We start from the raw sequence: 16,901 nt of genomic DNA, 5'->3' as shown, positions 1-16,901 counted from the left end.
TTTGATTTTTGTAAAGTTCACCTGAGTGTTTAGAAACTCCAGGAAGTCCATGATGTCTTGTTAAACTATGGCATAAATATAAGTTGACACAGAATGTGCGTGTTTGTGTGTGTGTGTTGGAATGAAGAGGTGTGTCAGAAAATCTTACAGTGAATCTGGGTCAGGGTCAATGAAAGGTGTGGCTCCAAATGGGTCAATGTTGGCAAGTAACATCTTGCTGATGATTGAGCTTCCAGCTATGGAGGCAGCAAGACCTGCACGCAAACCTGAAAGCCAGCAGATCAGAGAAGTTTTGTTAGCAAACTTAAATACTTTGATACATGACAATTTACTGAATTAGAGCCTTTTAATAAATAATGAAATACTTTACTCCGTCCTAGATCGTGATTTAGTATCAGTGCAATCATACCTGGACAGATGATGCGGGTGTTGAGGACAGGCAGGTTCTCTTTACTCGTGGTGAAGGGAGGAATGGAGAAAGAGCCACAGGACTGTGTGCTACGACTCACACGCCTCTCGGTAGGTGAACAGGGTGACTTTGCTGCTATAGAGCCAAAGAAAGATGGCATGTTAACAGAAAAGCTGAAGACAACACAGAAGAATCTTCTCTCTGTGATAGCAATTTCATGATAAACAAGAAGATGCCAAATATATCAAAGTATAAATTCTACAGTAGGATGGAAAATTAAGAAGGAGGACAGCATTGATGGGGTGCAGGGATTGGAAGATGGGATAACCTACTATTTGCACCTATGTACAGAAGGCGTAGCTAATAAAATTGTAAATGAGTATAGCTACAAGCTATAAGTGTACCTTATATAAAAGACCACCGACTGTAAGTGAATACATCTGAGAAAGCGTGAAGGTAGGATTATCAAGTTATATTCCACAAACAGTTGTATGGATGCTTCATCACAGTATGTTTCAGATTTTGTTGTTTTTTTGTTTTCCATAATACAATAATTTTGATCAGATTATTATCTTTTAATAAAAAGTCAAATATCCAAGTTCACATACACTAACAATAGCTTATCACTAGCACCTAATGACAATGTAGTGTCTTCAGGAGCCTTTTATTCTATCCTGGACAAGTCGATTTGTCTAGCACATGGTCCTTACAGAGACAAATATATTGCTCTCTAAATGTGTAAGCTTCAAGCCTGTGAAAACAGCCCTCCAAAAAATAATGAAAAAAAAAACAACAACAATAAACTATATTCCATACATATTGAAGACACAAAATGGGTTATATGCATACTGCAGAAACAAACTTTCTCTGTAACAAAGACAATTACCCAAACTAAACTGTTCATACTCTGCTCTAAACACTAGAGGGCATCCTCATCAATCTTTCAGAAATCAAAGACAATTTTACAGCAAGACTTTCTAAAACTATGATTATTGAATGTATTGTGTTCACCTGCCCATTTTGATACCACATGTAATCATACACTCATTAGTTCTTGACATTTTAAATACTTATTCCGTGAGCGCAGTTTGAACTCACAGGGCAGACTCTCCAGTTCTTTAGTGTCCTCATCCTTCTCATTGTCCTTGTTTTCCTCCTCCATGTCCTTTTTGATGTCTGTAGGAGACTGCAGCTCCTGTTCATCTGTATGAGCATTCTGTTCATCCACCACTAGGAAGCAGAAATAGGACAGACATAGATTCACTAAGTTCTTGGCAAATGTGAATGTTTACACCTAATAAACTGTACAAATCGTAAAAGGAAGATCCACTATGCTATGATGGTACAAATCAGAAAAGGAAGATACTACACATCCACTACTGCCTGCTACAAAGGTAATGCTGGTATTAGCAAATCTCTAATCAGAGCATTATAATCATCTCTGGCCTGTTATTATTACTTTTCTCAGCCTGCTCGATGATCTGCCTGACCGCTTTCTTCAGGCTGTTTGCACGCAGCATGAGCTGCTCACGTGGCCTGAAAAGCTTGTGTGGAGAGTCCTTCTCTGTTACGTTCTCCTCCATTTTCTCCTTCAGCTCTGTCAGAGACTCCTCACTGAGATCCTCCTCTTCCAGCTCCTCTTCCTCCAGCTCCTCTTCTACAATAGGGGGAGTGGTGAGAGAAGGAGGACTTATCGCCTGAGCCTCAGTGTTCAGAGTCTGCAAGAGTGAATCCAGCTTCTCATTCAGGACTGCACACTGCACAGAGAGAAGACAGGGGTCAGTAAGCAGCTTAATAAAAAAGAGCAAACAAAAAGGGCCCACAGTCCTATTCTAAAAACACACCATTACTTAAGATTTGGCACAAGCTTGAAATGACAGGCTCCAAAAAAAACAATCATTAAATGGACAATTTTAATTCCTATACACCATCCTCATGTGAAACCCATCTAATAAAGAATTAGAACTTTCAGTATATATGCAACAGTTTCTAAGAAGGTTAGGCTGTAACATTCTCAAACCAGCATTCCTGTACAGTTCAGAAAACATATGTGGTAATTATTGTTTGTGTAACAATGTCATGACAACATTGCAACATGGTTTTGGGACCAAATGTTTCTAGAACTGTAATATAGAAAACATAAAATCATTAGCTGGAAATCTAAAAAAAATTCAGCCTTACACTGCATTCACATAAGCAAGTGACCAATCTCTCAAGTATTGTTAGTTCTTTGTTCATAAAGAAATAAAAAAGCCATGAGGGGGAGTAACACATGCCATTGAGTGGATTATTGCTTTTATAAAATGGTGACAAAATGATAACGATAAAATCCAATTTTCAATAAATAATTTAATCTATTAATTATACTCGCAATACAGCATTCTTCCACCATAAAATGTAGCCTGTTAACAGTAAGCTTTGCTTGCTAAACAACATAAGGAAAGGAAAAATTGGGGTGTTCTATGGACAGTACAATGGCTTAATAACTATAATTACTGGTTTAAAACCTCCTGTATTAATACAGAATTCAATTATTGTGATGCGGTCAAACTATGTACGTACATATATCTAGGATTTTACAATGACTTCAAACCAAGTCTTCCCAAGACGTATCAGTAGCCACATTACATATGGGTTACTGTATACTTTACACATATGTACAGTATAACCATGTTTCTTTTCTTTAAATGCATTTTAAAATTGTAATAATCCCTAGAAAAGATGAAACTGCAGTTAGAAGTTCTACTTCTGTTTTTCTTTTTTTTTATGCAAACACTGTTTAATAGGAACTAATCACAGGTAGGAACTGTAGTACCGAGAATAGAGAAATGGTGCATTATAGGCTCGATTTTAACTTTACTGGAGACAATCATTTGCATGTACTGATTTACTGTGTCACAGCAAACTACTTTACTTTCATAAGTTGTTAGCCATCATTTTGCTTGACACTGTGGCAGGAGTCATGGCTGTGTGTTGTGCATAGAAAATGGTGCTTTGTAAACCCATATAGGAGAAAGGTGCAGTTCAAACTTACTTTCACAGCCATGCTTTCAGCTTCCTCTGTGTTCTCGGTGCTCTTTTCATAGGACTTCCCAACTTTGGCAACAAAATCCTTCACTGTTTCACACAGGATTCTGATGGACAGAGGAGAGGATAGTTTACTTTTTTCTCTGTAGTTCTGATAGCCGAGGATGTGCATGTGTGCCCATAGTACTGGATGGGTAGACTTACTTTGCTGAGGATATGACCACAGAGTGCTGATCTGAGTTGAGGATCTTTGTGAGATGAGCAGCAACTGAATCCTCATAATCTGATATCTGAAACTATAGCCACATAGCAGCATTACAGGCAGGTTCCTCAAGATTCTCAGGTTCTGATTTACTAACCATTGAGCGGCTCAACAGTTAAGGCTCTGGGTTACTGATCAGAAGGCCCTGTCTCTGTAGGGCCCTCGAGCAAACCCTCTCTGCTCCAGGGTTGCCATATCATGGCTGACCCTGTGCTGTGACCCCTACTTCCTAACAAGCTGGTATATGTGGAGACAATAATTTCACTGTGCTGTAATGTATATGTGACAAATAAAAGATTCTCCTAAAAAAAGGCTTCTTCTAAATAAATAATTTGAGTGTGCTATGGAACAAATTGCACAATTAGTGAGCATGATGTGGGTGGTTTACAAAGAATAATTTTATTACCGTGTTATTGTGTTATGGCGTCACGTGCAAAGTAAGGAGAGGAAGCAATATATAAATTATGTTTTCTCAAAGAAAGTCCTGGAAATGTAAACTGAAACATACAGTATGCCTAATTGTGCATCAGCTACAAGGTGTTCAAACTGTGAACACAAAATCAATAGTGTGTGTTCTGGCTATAAGTTATATATAGTAATATAAAGAAAATGTTTTTGTAGGCTCTCTATTTGGCACCCCAGGTGCAAAAGTGATGCTAATCTTAGCTATTAAACCAATTACCAAGGTAATATTAAATCATAATTTCTAGAAATGTATCATTATTTTGAGATATTGTGATATATTTGGATGAACTTTAATAATTGTTTTGCTCTACAGCAAAGAGGTTTACACACATCTAATACCTGCTCTTTGGTGATTTAAATTTGTATATACAATCACTGTACCCAAAATAACATTCAGGGTTCAGTAAATCAAACTGCAGATGCTAAATGAATTTATTTGCATTGACAATACCCTGCATTTTGCACTCTTAGGTAGAAACATTACCTAACATTCATTAAGACAAATACGTAAAACAGACATGACATTTGAAAGACAATCCTCTATAGACCCTGTTATAAAACCAGCCTGAACATTTTTTTCTGGTGTTTATCACATTGATGTTTCTATATATGCAAAGCATTAATAAATCAGAGCTCCAGGGTAGATAAACACTGTCAGCAGTAAATGACTGAATAAATCTGCTCTGGTTAAACCTAAATAAGATTTGTTTGTGGATGTTGGTTTGTGTTGGGGTTGTGGTGCAGGTACCTGGCAGTCCTCTGCCTCCTCAGGTGTAGCAGGACAGCTGTGTTTGGGAGGTATTTTAATCTCATACGTCATTATACTCCACCTGTGAAAAGCAGAGAGCAGGTGCATGCTACAAAAAAATGCAGGCATAACAGAGCTGCTATGTCGAGTCAGCTGAGCATCCTGTTTGCTCAACTAAATTGCACTGCAAGTATTACATTTGGGGTTGCAACAAAAAGAGTCTGTTAGGAAATAACCCTGAACTATGTGAAAATGACTGTGTCAGAAAGAACCATTTTTGCCCAAACATGTGGTTGCAACCCAGTCTTTAAAACCTTAAACACTAAAAAAGTAAAAAACTGTTAAGGCAGCTAATGAACAGGGTAAACACAGCAAATAAGCTACGCAATGTTTGCTAAAAGGCTTTCTTAGCATTGTCCTATTTTACACTTTTACCTGTAAATCCAGTGCCTTGTTTTCCATTTTATTCTTATTTTGTTCTTTATTCATACACCTGATTGAAAAAGGTTATAATGGAAAAATGTACCTCAGTTTACTGTCTAGCTACACACAGTAGAAATCTTCGATATTAAAAAATGCCATGAGCTGGTCTGAAGACGGCAGAGTATGACAGTCAAAATATATTATTAGATTAATCTAATATCTATTGGATTACTAATTATTTATTAATTATTATTATTACATTCAGAAAGGTAACTTATTTTTAACATTTTGTTTTTTCACTATTAATAGTTTGAAGATATTTGAAGATGATGTTGAAAGGACATCTATGAAGCTTGTACAACATTCTTATTGCTATAAACTAAATTTCTTTTTCCTGTTTTATTCCTCCCGTTTTATTCCATGTGAAGCCAGCCAGCCACAACTTTTTTAACTGCTGCTCATGCTGCGTCACAGGGCAGCATAACGCACTCGGATGAAAACCCTATCTGCCCTCCTCCGCATACGTGAGCTCACAGATACCGATGATTGGCTAGTGTCATTGGAATAGACATGGGGAGAGAGTATATCACCCCTCCCACCCAGAGAGTACGGCCAATTTTGCTCCCTTGGCTACCTCCACAAATGGCTGTGGCATCGTCAGAATTTGAATTTGCTGCCAACTAGAGAGTGATAAATTAAATTAAACTGTATATGTTCATCACAGTGCACAGACTATGCCTAAGACATTTTGGGAAGTGTTCAAGGTTTGTTGTTTCTATAGGAGTGAGGTGTTTGTACCTATCCAGCATCTTAGTGCTGGCTCGCTCCAGTTTCTCCAGTATCTGAGGGAGCTGCGTATCATCATCACATGACGGCCCCCAGCCGAGCACACGCGCCAGGTCGTTTCCCGTGCCTAGAGGCAATACACCCAGCTGGCACTGCCAATAAGAGTAAACATCTTCATTCGTCTCTTTCACGGAACCCATCACAACTCTTTTCACTTATTAATAATCTTACTAAGAGCACAGACATACCTGTTTGTGAAGATTGAGTTTATCAATTTCAGACAGGACCCAGCCAACACTGCCATCACCTCCACATACAAGGATTCGGAAGTTATCAAACTTCTGAAATAAGCGTAGCCTGAAAAGTATCACAACAGTAATGTTCAGAACTTTATGGCTTGCATAATACAGCTGGAAAATGGCATATCTTACTGCCTGCAGCCACAGGTTTCAGGATGACTCACCCTAAATGAGGTCCACCATTGATTAGGTCAAAGACCTGAGCAGGGTTGAGTAGCTGTTTGAAGCGGCGCAGAAATTTCACTCCTTGGTTGTCTCCACTTTTGGAATTAACAAAAACGAGAAGTGGGCTGGCACATGATGGGGGACAGGTGGCTTTCCAAAAGCCTGTCCAGAAATGGAAAAGAAATACACTTAGTAAAGTGCTTTCACAAGTATGAATCACAAGAAGAATCTTTATGCATGCTTTTATTCCTCGAGGAAGATGAGAGTTATGTAAGGCCAATGACTAACAACCTATTTAATACTAGAAAAGTCTGAGTCACATTAATTTGCAGTAAGGGTATGCTTTCCCTTCCACTGAGGGCTACAGCTTTAAGGGAGGAAATGAAAACAATGTGACTGGTATAAACCTTCAATATTTATGATATGATACATGGGGTGTTGTAAGTTTCTTTCTGTGTTTATATGATACAATATATTGTGTTTGTGTAAAATACAATACAAAAGTGTTGTTTTGCTGTGATGCCACAACAAAGCTGATTTTAAAAAGGCACTACAACCAGTTGAACAATGTAGGGTTTGTTGTACTTCTTGCGTGAATTGGTTCTCAGGGTTTATCAGTAAAACCTCATAAAACAACCGCTGCATCTGCATAGCCACAAGTATTGCAGACGACCCCTCCCATGGACTCTTCTCCCTCCTGCCATCTTGTAGAAGGTACAGGAGCATCCATGCCACCACCAGCAGACCTCCCAACAGTTTCTTCCCTTAGGCAGTCAGATCACTCAACATCCTGCTGCCTCTAAATGCTCACCTGGGCCAGTCAATCACCTAACCCAATATGACTTAATACTGCTGCACACCGCACTTTACAAAGCTGCTTCAGACACTTTATGAACACTAAACGTATTGCTGCTACTCTACCAGTAGTTTACAGTGTACAGCCCATGTTCTTTGTATTTATTATCCTGTGTATTTATTGTTCTGTTCTGTGTATTTAATGTCCTGCACTCGTCACACAGTGTAGTCTTTTCGTTTCTCCAGGACCATGATGCAACACATAACAGTATGCATATTGTTATTTGTTGCACCGTGGTCTTGGAGAAACGACATTTCTTGTATACAAGCTTTATAGAGGAATGACAATAAAAACCCACTTGACCTGATTATTTACAGGCATCGCTCATCACAAAATGGGTTTGTGTCAATATTATTGTTTGTAACATTGATAGTGTTGAACTGTATATGGTATTCATGACAACTGAAATACACTCATGTATTTAAAAAGGCTTATTCCAATAAGCATCCAAGCTTGTTTTATGACATTTTCCAGGTTGATTCTTGTATTTGAATTTAGAATGTTATGACAGCTGCCTCTGTGCTCAGTGTACTTCTGATATGTCAGAGCGTCATAACGGTGATCCTGTAACATGTCCAAGATCAAAAACAAACTCATTCTGATTTATGGTAAGGAAAAAATATAAATACCTCTGTCATTATAGTGTCTTGACATTGTCATAAATATTCATAAAAGTCTTGTAAGCAGAAATAAGAAACACACATTGCTTAAGGGTCAGCCAAACGCCTGCTATTATAAATCAGATATTCATGTTAATGTTAGTTCAGGAGACAATGCAGAGCCTCTTTTGTGAAAGTGACCTTTATTCAACTTTCCAACAGAGCTAGAAAGTCAGTTCGAACATGGTGTTCGTGATGTTCTAATGTAAGTCAGTCCAGTAAGTGTAATAACACAATAACAAAAATCTGTGATTTGACTCAGGTCTTATGTTAATATCAATAATATTGAAGGCGAAATCTTTATGTCCAACTAGAATAAGGCTTTGCAACTGTGTATGTTTGTGTCACCTGTCATTAAGGATCTTCGCAGGTGACATGCAGCTCCATGAACACTACCCTTAAGCCTGATTCTGAACACTACAGTAAAGTGTCAAATCTGCGCATGTCAGAGACTTTGTATAGCGCACAGGAGCAAAGAAATAAATATGACCAATCAACAATGACCATTTATATCAACAATGACCAATTCTCTGGAATGCTGAAAGCGAACTGAAACAATCCTGATGCTTTCAATTCTTCTGTCTATTAGTCTCACTTTGTGGTGTATTGATCTTTAAATGGATGTTTTATAGGAACTTCAGACTACAGGTCTCCCCTGTGTTTGTGTGTGTGTATGTGTGTGTGAGAGAGACAGTAGGACTAAGTGAGCTTCCCTACAGCATCAGACTGTTTCAGAGTGGAGCGGGTCACATGCTGGCAGCATGTGCATTGAGCACTGTGGAAACACACCAGCCTACACAAGCGATAACCAAGCAATAACGCACCATATTTATGAGAGACCTCATGTGTCTGATTTACATCAACATCTCCATGTGCATGAGCATCTGTGGAAACATTAATGTGTGGATGTTCTACACAGCACAAATGTGTTTTATCCCTTTCCTCCCTTCCATCATCCTCTTATTCGTCTTTCCTTTCTTGTTTCTCCCCACTTCTTCCTTCTGTCTTGCTCTGTCTTTTTTTCTCGCTTTTTCCTCCCTCTTTCTACTTTCAGCAGAAGTACCACAGTCACGAAGCTCATACACGTGCCAAAGGCAGTCGGTGGCCAATTAAGATGCCACTCTACTACCCACTACCCATTTAGCTCAGAGGAGGATATCCCTTGCATGTGAGGGATTGAGGGCAGAGGGGAAGCTCCTTCTTTATCCACCATAGTGCACACGTACACACACTCGCTCCTCAGAACTGCACAGTAATCTATGCTGGCTGCTTTGCTGTCATTCTTCTTATTCTTCATATTACTAGCAAAGCCAACCAATAATATTAAATCAGACTATAAATGCAAATCTCACCAATTAGATTGTCTATCAGTTTGAATTCCAGCTGCCACAGATAATGTCACAACGGATCTTTACGGCGGATCAATCAGCAGCTCTGCTTTAATTCTGCATTCCACTAAAACTCATAACTCAGAATTTATAAAAATCATTCAGCTTTTCAGCTTCAAAAAATGATGTTCGGGTGCACTCCAAATGCCTGTTACAATCGCTTCTATGGGGTTCTCACTGTGAAGGTGGTGCCGCTTTCATTCTTTCTCTCTCTCTTTTTTCTCTCTTTGTATATCTGCCTACCTCTTATCGTATCAATCTTCTATTCCTTCTTTTTGTCTCCCTCTTTCTGCTTCTTTCATACTTCTCTTATTCTCCCTGTCACTTTTTTCCTGTCTTTCATTCTTCGTCTCTTTTCTTCCCCACTGTTTTCTTCCTCGCTCTCTTTCTTTCACTCCCTTAGTCTATCTGTTTCTTACACTTTCTTTTGTTCTTATTTTCTCCCAGTATCACATTCTCTCTCTCCTTCTTCTTTCGCCATCTTTATTTCTTTTGGTCTTTGTGTTTTCTTTCCTTGCATCCATCTTCCTATCCCTCCCATCTATTTCAGTTACTTGCAAGTACAGTGTATTTTCTTTTGGAAAAGCAAATCTAGTTTCTGTTGCATTTGTGTTTAAGTGCAAACGAACATTTCATTCTGATACACACTCCTCTAATAAAAAGAGAAAGCTCTTTCCCTCATGGGCTTTGAGGCCTGATCAATAAAGGATGTCCTCAAAGATCAGGGCACACACACACACTGACACGGAAACACCGAAGGTAACCTCCCAGTGCGCAGCTCTATTAATAGACCTTCACACTACTACTATTGCAAACAGCATTTTATTTAGCCATCAATAATCAGGAGCATGCAATTTCCTGGAAAACACACCTCCAGTAGCAAATGCGCAAAGATGGCTGGTTCAGTAAACAGTCCAGCGACGAAGCCGCCGCATCAGGTTAGTAATGCATCAAGAAGCAGGAGAGGGAAAAAGAGGGAGAGACAAGGGGAAAATCTACTGTTTGCTTTCATCTTGAATTTTCCGAGCTCATGGCCTATCACAGGCTATTATGTTTACATACACAGAAGATAGTTTGCTTGCAGAAGAAGTGACTTTCCATGTGGCACGGGCACAAGACCGCTCACTCGAGGAGAGAATGGAAACAATGTAAAGGGATATTACAACACACTGTGCTACTGTGTCTTAGATGACCGAGAGAACACGTCCTCCACATCCCTGATCTAATCACAACAGTTCAGAAGGCCAAGGAAAGAGGTATTAGTCTTACTGCTGTGAGAGGGATTTGCAAACCAAATGAGCTCCATCTACTCTAACAAAACACACACAAATGCACAAGCATACTCAATCAGAACCCATCACTGCGCCGTCTTCTACAATTACTGTCAATCAGACCTCAGGATACTGTGAAGACGACTGCAGTGACCTTGCATTTTGTGTTCATCTGTTACATAAATATCATTTATTTATCCTCACTGTCATTCAACATACATTAAAGAATAAATCCGATCCGCATGGGAGAGGTGGACAAAAAAATCTAGAAATTCTAGAAGTGAGAAAAAACTTTGGGTATGAAACAGAGTCAAAATTAAGAGGCCTACCATCAGAGTCAATACTGTTGAGGGCAGTGGGGGGGATGATGGACACTTTGCACTGGCCCAGAGGACACTTGCGGGGGTAGAGGTCCATGCAGGCTGTGTGTACCTGTTAAAGCAGAAACACATTCTGAGTTTCAGGATCACAGCCTCTACAGGGGCTTATCCATATGCTCAGTAGGCTCAATCAACTAATAAAGAACAATTCTTTGTCCCACCAACTTTAATGCTTTAAACAAGGGTCTTCAATCTTATCCGCAAAGGGCCGGTGTAGCTGCAGGCTTTCATTACAGCCAAATTGGAGGCACACTTGATTGTTGATTGGAGACTAAGTTGAACTGATTAAACAAGTGAAATCAGGTGTGGCTCCCTGCTTGGATGGAATGAAAGCCTGCAGCCACACTGGCCCTTTGTGGATTAGATTGAAGACCTCTGGTTTAAACTGAAACCATAAATTTGCAGTTACATGGCCATTTTTAGAATACTAAGACCTTACCATAGCTTTGCACCATAGACAGCGCCAGTCTTGCAAGCGCAGCACGCTACCGCACGTTTTGTCACACACAGCACACTTGGCACTGACTGGAAGGTTGCCCTCTAGCCACTGATGTGGCATTGCAATCTATGGAACAAAAAAAAAAAACCAGATACTGTGTTATATTAAGTGGATTAGTGTTCCTTTCCCCTGACTATTTTTCCTGTACTGTTGTCTCTCTCCTGGCTTTTCTGGGCTTCTGTTGTTAAAGCCACTGTCCACTTCCCTCATGCTTCAATCCCAGCTTCAACCTCTCTCTCTTTTTCCCCCGCTCTGAATACCTTGGGCTGACCTACCCTCTCCTTCTTGCTCTCAACCTCTCTTTTTCTTGCATTTACTCCCTCTGCCTATAATCTTCATATAATTGTATTTCCTCTTCTTCTGGCTTTCTGATCTTCTGTTGTTTATTCTGTCTAGACTAGGCATGTGAAAAAAAGCATGATTTCAAGCCTTCAGATGTCACTCACCCCATCCTCATCCTCAATGATGTCTCTCCCAATAGACGCCAGTGTGGTCCATTTACAGTTGTTAGTGGCCCTGACGGCACACCTTTTGTGGGCTTTAAATTTACACACTGCAAAGAAAGAAGAAAAACAGTTATGAGTCCCTTTAGCAGAAAGCCTGCAGTTTCACTGTGGCAGTGCAATTCACTGTTTCTATAAGGACTTTTCAAAGACATGAATTATGAATGAGAATAACCAATAATAGAACCAGCCCTTAAATAAATCCTAATAATGTATAGATGAAATCGCCCAAACTGAATGAAAATCAATTTAAAATCTAAGGATTAGACGTACATTTGTCAGGAGGCACAGTGCAAAATACAACTTAATGTGACCGCAATCAACGGCTGAAATTAACATTCAATTTACTAAGGCAGGAGCTGTGCCTGGAATCGCTTAATAAATGCACACTGTGTGAGGAACAAAATACTGATGTAAAGTATGGTCAACCACAGAGCTGTCAAAAAGCTCATGACTAAAGAGGAATTGCAAGTTCAGTAACAAAGATAATGTGGTAATAAAGGAAGTTTGTATTAAATTACGATTCATGTAAAAAAAAAAAAAAAAAAAAGTAAATTGCATGAAGAGCATTCACATGGCTAGCATGCAATTTTATTACTAATTGGTTCTGATGAAAAGATAGCTGTGTAAAAGTGTGAAATTGCACTTTATTCTTTGTTTCTTGTGGTTAACTGTCACAAAAATTGTGTATTTAATGTGTTAAACATCTTAGAGGTGAAACATCTTAGATGTGTTGTATGTGTTCCTGAGGTATGTCCTTTCACTAGATCTTGTTGGCAGATCTGCGTGACGTTCCTGAAAATAGCTCTTTCACTAACATCGTAAACTACTCTTTTGTTATTACACATTTTGTCATAAATAAAAACACCTGGTTCCGGAAGGTGGACAAAATCACATGGAAAACTGGCCGCCACTAAGATTATTACATCAAAAGGAATATGTAATCAGTCACAAATCCCATTTCTCAGCCCGAATTTGTGCAGAATCACACTTTTTCAGACAATTCTCCCTCATACAATGCATATGAATGAAAAAAATGCAGTTTGCATGTTGACATGTACATGATGCATAAATTGCAGCTTTAGGCTCGGTTATGCCTGTAAACGGGTGCAAACAGCTTAGTGTATCAGGCCCTAAGAGGTAACTGCTTTATCAGTCAGCCAAACTCCTGCCAAAGTAACACAAGAAAAATCTTGTGGGCATGAACTGCTTGTGGGTAATTTTAATAATTTAAATGGACCACCCAGAAAATGTAAATAAGGACTTGAACTTGAAAGATGTGTGTGGATACCGATGGCTTTTAAACTTAAGTTGCCAACTTAATCTTGAACTTTGAACTTTATCTTATGAGCTTAAGTTGCCAACTCTGAATATGGCCCGATAAGAGTAAATTGAGTCAACAGATCAACTTCCATACATGCACACACACATTTGCACATTCTGTTCCACTCCCCACGCCACTTGTGTGGGTGAGGAGCAATAAGCAAATGGCTGGCAACTCTCTGATTTCCTCTACTAAATTGCATTGCAGGTTTAATCAGATTAAAAATGTTCATCTGGCTGGGTCCACATTGAGGAATAAGTGGTTGATTGATTGGCTGCAATCTTTTAACAACAGTTTGCCTGCTTCAGCCAATGCACTCAAAGTGTACAGTAAGCCATTTTTCCAAAACACCTCCTAATCAATGTAGATATCTGTACTGATTACTAACGAGTACACTGCAAAGCTGCACAACCACTAATCTCATGCTGCTGGTCTCTGTTTAAAGCCTGGCTCGCAAAGCACAATGCCTGAATCATACTAAAGAGTATGTATCTAGAAACCAAACGCCCACGCCGTATGCGACATGCAAACACTGAGTCGGTGCTGGTGTGTAAAGATTCACACGCTGAAGTTCAGTGAAATCTTCCTATCTTCATGTCTGATCAGATCACTCCTCTATTCTGCCATATGCTGCCAGGTCTCCAGTTACCTGCTCGATTAGTCAGATTTGCAGTGACACCGCTTATCATAGTGGTGGGGTTAACCTTCCCCACTCCTCTCACTGCACCATCACACACAGAGTGTTTCTGGTCGTTTCCTTACTGTGTGCTGCAAGACCAGAGAACTGTGCAGAAGTGTTTGCAGAAAATGGGGCACAGCATTTCGAACATGTTGCGTGGACCTAGACATTTCACTCTCTGCTTCACTCTCTCTCAATAATAAATGAGGAGGCACATCTACCGAGTCTCTGATGTGAAGTCTCAGAAAGCCCTCTCTTACCAAAGCCACATTAGCAATAAGCAAATGCCTCATCTCCCTATAGCTCTACACTTCAGCTGCAATCTGAGCTGATCCTCTCCCCAAACATTCTCCATGGCTCTGAAAACAAGGCTCTAATCAATAAGGCTAATGTCATTCTCGGAGCTGTTAGCAAACCATTTGCGGAACACTTGGTAATGTCGAGTGATCGTGAGACTGTATACGACGTGCAGCTAATGGACCGGATGTCTCTGTCAAATTAGACAGTGAGAAATATCGAGTATGCCTCTGTTGTTGGGGCCCATGTCGCACATCAATCCTTATTGATTTGCTGGTGCAGGAAATCGAAGAGAAATATAAGCAGCAATGATTGCTCCAAACGCACAGGCTCTCCAGCCACTCTAGACGTTTACCTTTCTGAGCTGGCTTCAACAACTCTTCATTGCTCTCACTTCTTCAGGTCACTACGATCAAGGACACAACACTTCATTTTCCGAATGCTCCATTTGAACCGGAAGTATTTTCAAGACATACACAAAGAGTCATAAAAAGATACTAGGGGATGTACCAGTACTACACTGAGCAGCAGTATTGGGGCTGATGCTAGGCTGAAACACTGATTCGGTATTAGATTGAATTTTATGCAGTAAATGTGTTGACTCACATGACATGAATGTGAACACAGGGCACAACTTGTCTTATTGTCTCTTTAATATTTTGCATAACTTTACAACAAAAGTTTAGCATTGCATTAACTAAGTTTATAGAGTCAATAACTAAGAGGATAACAGTATTGGATGAGTGTTGGTTGTCAGCTGATACCTAGTCTCAGCCTCAAATACTCAGCCTACAGGCCATGGAGCATCAGATATCTTTCATACATTTTTCTGGCCATAAGCTTCAAGATCATGAAAACTGCAATCTGATTGGCTCTCTGCACTTCTGTATATATACTCTTCCATATACACGTATGCACTTTCCTGCACTGCTTTTCTGTGGGAAACCAAACTTTTGAACACCACCATGCAATGAGCTTTTGGGAGCAAGATATAGTCATTGGACTTTAAAAAAGTTCACAGAATTAAAGGGGTGAGTAAATGAGATAACCTCATGTGCTTGCTGATGGACTATGGGAAAAAGTCATCTGCCAAGTCAGTCAAATTGCCTCTTTCTGTGGTTCTTGGCCAGGTTTATTGCCAAAACATACCAGAGTCTCTAGCAAATGGCAGTCTGGCTTGTGAGACTAGCAGACACCCAGAGCTCTGGTACTGATGCATAAAAAAACACCTAAACAACATTGACTGGGTAACACGGCAAATGCATACAGGTTTGAAAAAAGAAAAAACAAACAACAACAACAACAAAAAAAACAGCATTGCCACCAGAACCCAACATGAACTGCAGGTTCCTTCAGACAGCTCTTGGTTGTGGTTCTATTAACTAGAGATTCAGATACACCAAATAATACATCATCTGCTCCTTGTAACATACTGAATATTCTAGAGACTAAAAGAGCTCTGGCTGCTCCCTTCATGCAAGGAAAAAAAGACAACAACATTCCAAAGTGTCCCTTAATTTTCACTTCTGCACTGATGGCAAAACACAAACTCTATCTTTCTTCATGAAAATTAAGAAGCGTTGACAGCGATTAATGCTGGTCATTTAGCAAAGCCACTTTATGAGCTTTCTCAAACTGTGTATAAAGGGCACCATAAAATTAGAACATTTACTGAAAAGTGTTTTATTTCTTCCACAAACATTGAGTTATTGACGGAAAATAGTTCATAATGCTGCATTCACCAGCTGTGGAAACCTTGTAAATTCCCCGTAATAACCGGTCTGCACTCATGTGCTTCAGAAATGGAATTAATGTTTAATGTTTAACTATCTTTTACACAATATCAAATCATTGCAGCAATAACTTTGCAGATGATGGGAAAAAATAGACTCCTGCTCAAAATTAAACCAAGCTGATTATGGGTCACAAAGTGTTAGTGTGAAGCTATTTTTTCTTCCTGGTTTTGTGAGATCCAATGATGTGCAGAGGTGTTTAATGAGCACCATCTGTATGTCTCCGAGCCTAATTATCACTATCTTTCCACTGTTTTCAGTCCATTAACATGCATGATACTGCAGAGAATATTTTTAGGGTGAGTATTTTAACCTAGCAGGACCTTATCTAAGATACTTAATCATGTATCAAGATCACACATACCAGACACACAGACACAAAAAAAAAAAACAGTGTTAATGATCGCTCATCTGCACTACACTTGAAGAGCGCTGCCACACTCATCATCTCTTTCTCTCTCTGTGCAAGATCATTTGTGGATCTGCAACGCAACTGCGGATAAGCTCTGATACAAAAAAGCTCACATTTCTCAGAAAGAACAGTGAGCACAAAATAAGCAGATGGGAGGCATCAACGAAACAAAATCCATAATTAAAGAGGGATTAGCATTTCTCGACCTGAGAAAGATTAAGCAGGTACATGAAGAAAATGAAGACAGACGAAAAGG

The 16,901-nt window shown here is 39.5% G+C and overlaps 1 protein-coding gene across 8 annotated transcripts in view; it reads right to left on the bottom strand.

Moving 5' to 3' along the window:
* Positions 1 to 16,901, bottom strand: part of dgkh (diacylglycerol kinase, eta) — a 54,034-nt gene that overhangs the window by 11,294 nt on the left and 25,839 nt on the right. For all 8 annotated transcript variants that reach the window (XM_026910336.3, XM_026910356.3, XM_026910344.3 and 5 more), the window contains 13 exons: positions 12,084 to 12,190; positions 11,578 to 11,703; positions 11,088 to 11,190; positions 6,584 to 6,746; positions 6,369 to 6,477; positions 6,133 to 6,272; positions 4,912 to 4,993; positions 3,641 to 3,732; positions 3,444 to 3,543; positions 1,869 to 2,166; positions 1,508 to 1,639; positions 410 to 544; positions 149 to 266 (listed from right to left, as the gene is read on the bottom strand). In XM_026910336.3, the coding sequence (XP_026766137.1) occupies positions 149 to 266; positions 410 to 544; positions 1,508 to 1,639; positions 1,869 to 2,166; positions 3,444 to 3,543; positions 3,641 to 3,732; positions 4,912 to 4,993; positions 6,133 to 6,272; positions 6,369 to 6,477; positions 6,584 to 6,746; positions 11,088 to 11,190; positions 11,578 to 11,703; positions 12,084 to 12,190 (1,705 nt within the window). The remainder of the gene's footprint in view (positions 1 to 148; positions 267 to 409; positions 545 to 1,507; positions 1,640 to 1,868; positions 2,167 to 3,443; positions 3,544 to 3,640; positions 3,733 to 4,911; positions 4,994 to 6,132; positions 6,273 to 6,368; positions 6,478 to 6,583; positions 6,747 to 11,087; positions 11,191 to 11,577; positions 11,704 to 12,083; positions 12,191 to 16,901) is intronic.

This window comes from Pangasianodon hypophthalmus, chromosome 5 (assembly GCF_027358585.1).
Source record: "Pangasianodon hypophthalmus isolate fPanHyp1 chromosome 5, fPanHyp1.pri, whole genome shotgun sequence".
Classification (NCBI taxonomy): domain Eukaryota; kingdom Metazoa; phylum Chordata; class Actinopteri; order Siluriformes; family Pangasiidae; genus Pangasianodon; species Pangasianodon hypophthalmus.
Note: the sequence above shows the minus strand (reverse complement) of the source record. Positions and strands in the feature narration are given on the sequence as shown.